The 1,635-nt window shown below is 29.5% G+C and overlaps 1 protein-coding gene across 1 annotated transcript; it reads left to right on the top strand.

The window, feature by feature from the left end:
* The first annotated feature begins 573 nt into the window (after positions 1-573).
* Positions 574-1,287, top strand: LOC132946640 (general transcription factor II-I repeat domain-containing protein 2A-like). Its single transcript, XM_061016684.1, has one exon. The coding sequence runs from the start codon at positions 574-576 to the stop codon at positions 1,285-1,287; it is 714 nt and encodes a 237-aa protein (XP_060872667.1).
* The last annotated feature ends 348 nt before the right edge of the window (positions 1,288-1,635 follow it).

Genomic DNA, 1,635 nt, shown 5'->3' with positions numbered 1-1,635 from the left:
GTGTGAATCGGTCACTCAGTCATCACTTACAATCCTTTATTTAATTTAAATTTAGTTTAAATTCATAGGGCAGGTCTACTAGTATAGGGTGTCTGCCATTAACCCTAGACATAGGCGTGTACCTATTATACAATATAATATGTATGACAAAACATATTGTATTCAATTTGAATTATTTGGAACTTACTAATCCACAGTAACATATTATTTGCTTTGATGATATATAATAAATAATATTTGTTAATCAAAGGTAACAGAATTGATGATGTTTTTGACAAAACTATAACACTCAATTGGATATTATGGTTAAAATTGATTTTAGGTTTAACATGATGTATATAAATATATAATATTATAATATGTGTTGTAGACTTGTAGTTAAGAATGTAAGTAAAATACATTCCGAAAATATACTCAAACATATGTGATAATTTAGAGTCTAAATTCCAAGACTACCTTCAAATCATGGAAGCAGATTCTGGAGACGTTGTTTACTTTTCAGAAGTAAGGTGGCTTAGTCGGGGTAAAATGCTCAAAAGATTTTATGATTTGTGAAATGAAATAAAGTCATTCATGGAGTCAAAAGGAAAACCTGTCATAGAGTTTGAAGATGAAAACTGGCTTATGGATTTAGCTTTTTTAGTTGACATAACTACTCATTTAAATGAGTTAAACGTACGTCTTCAAGGCAAAAATCAACTCATTAGTAATATGTTTCAAATAATAACTGCCTTTGAACTGAAACTTAAATTATGGCAAAGTCAAGTTAAAGTGAATAATTTTATGTATTTCCCTGTGTTGGCCAAGTACAACCCCAAGAATAGCGAGAAATATACTTCTTTGATTTTAATTTTAATTAATGAATTTGAAACCCGTTTTCATGATTTTCTTAAGAATAGTCAACTCTTTGCTATTTTCGCAACACCATTTTCGGTTGACATTCCAGCTGTGGAAACTAAATTTCAAATTGAATGCATTGAGTTGCAATCAGATATTCAACTCAAAGAAAAATTCAATCAGTCATCTTTATTAGATTTTTATAAATTATATTTGCCCAAAGAAACATATCCAGTCCTTCATGACCATGCCTTATTCATGTTCTCGCTTTTCGGCAGTACCTACATTTGCGAACAATTGTTTTCAAGAACGAAAAACACAAAGAGTAAGAATCGGTTCGCTACATCAGCCAAGCATCTTGAAAGTTGTTTAAGGATTGCCACAACTTCGATCGATCCAGATATTGATTCATTACTTTCACAAAAAAAGCAATTTCAAATTTCACATTAAATAACTTTTTTAAACTAAAACTTTTTTTTTGTTATAAATAAATATATTTTTCTGTGTACTTATTTTTACTATTATTACTATTATTATTAAAAAAAATATGTGGCTCACAACAACTTCTACCTATATGATGTGGCCCAGTCTTCACAAAAGGTTGGACACTCCTGATTTAGACGTTAGTGTTTTAAAAAACAGAGCCCAATGTGACTTGTATGAGTTCTTCATTTTTCAAAAAAAAAAAAAATAAATATGAAATTTGAAATCTGATGTGATAGTTTTTTTCGTGAGTCAAGTTCTTGAACTATAAACGTACTGAAAAATTACGACTGAACGGTTTTTCAAGCCACATTT

This window comes from Metopolophium dirhodum, chromosome 6, assembly GCF_019925205.1.
Source record: "Metopolophium dirhodum isolate CAU chromosome 6, ASM1992520v1, whole genome shotgun sequence".
Lineage (NCBI taxonomy): Eukaryota > Metazoa > Arthropoda > Insecta > Hemiptera > Aphididae > Metopolophium > Metopolophium dirhodum.
The sequence above is the reverse complement of the archived record's forward strand: the minus strand, read 5'-3'. Positions and strand labels throughout refer to the sequence as shown.

Bases quoted from the DNA above. Each gene is read 5' to 3' on its own strand.
- LOC132946640 (XM_061016684.1), top strand. From the start codon at position 574: ATGGAGTCAAAAGGAAAACCTGTCATAGAGTTTGAAGATGAAAACTGG.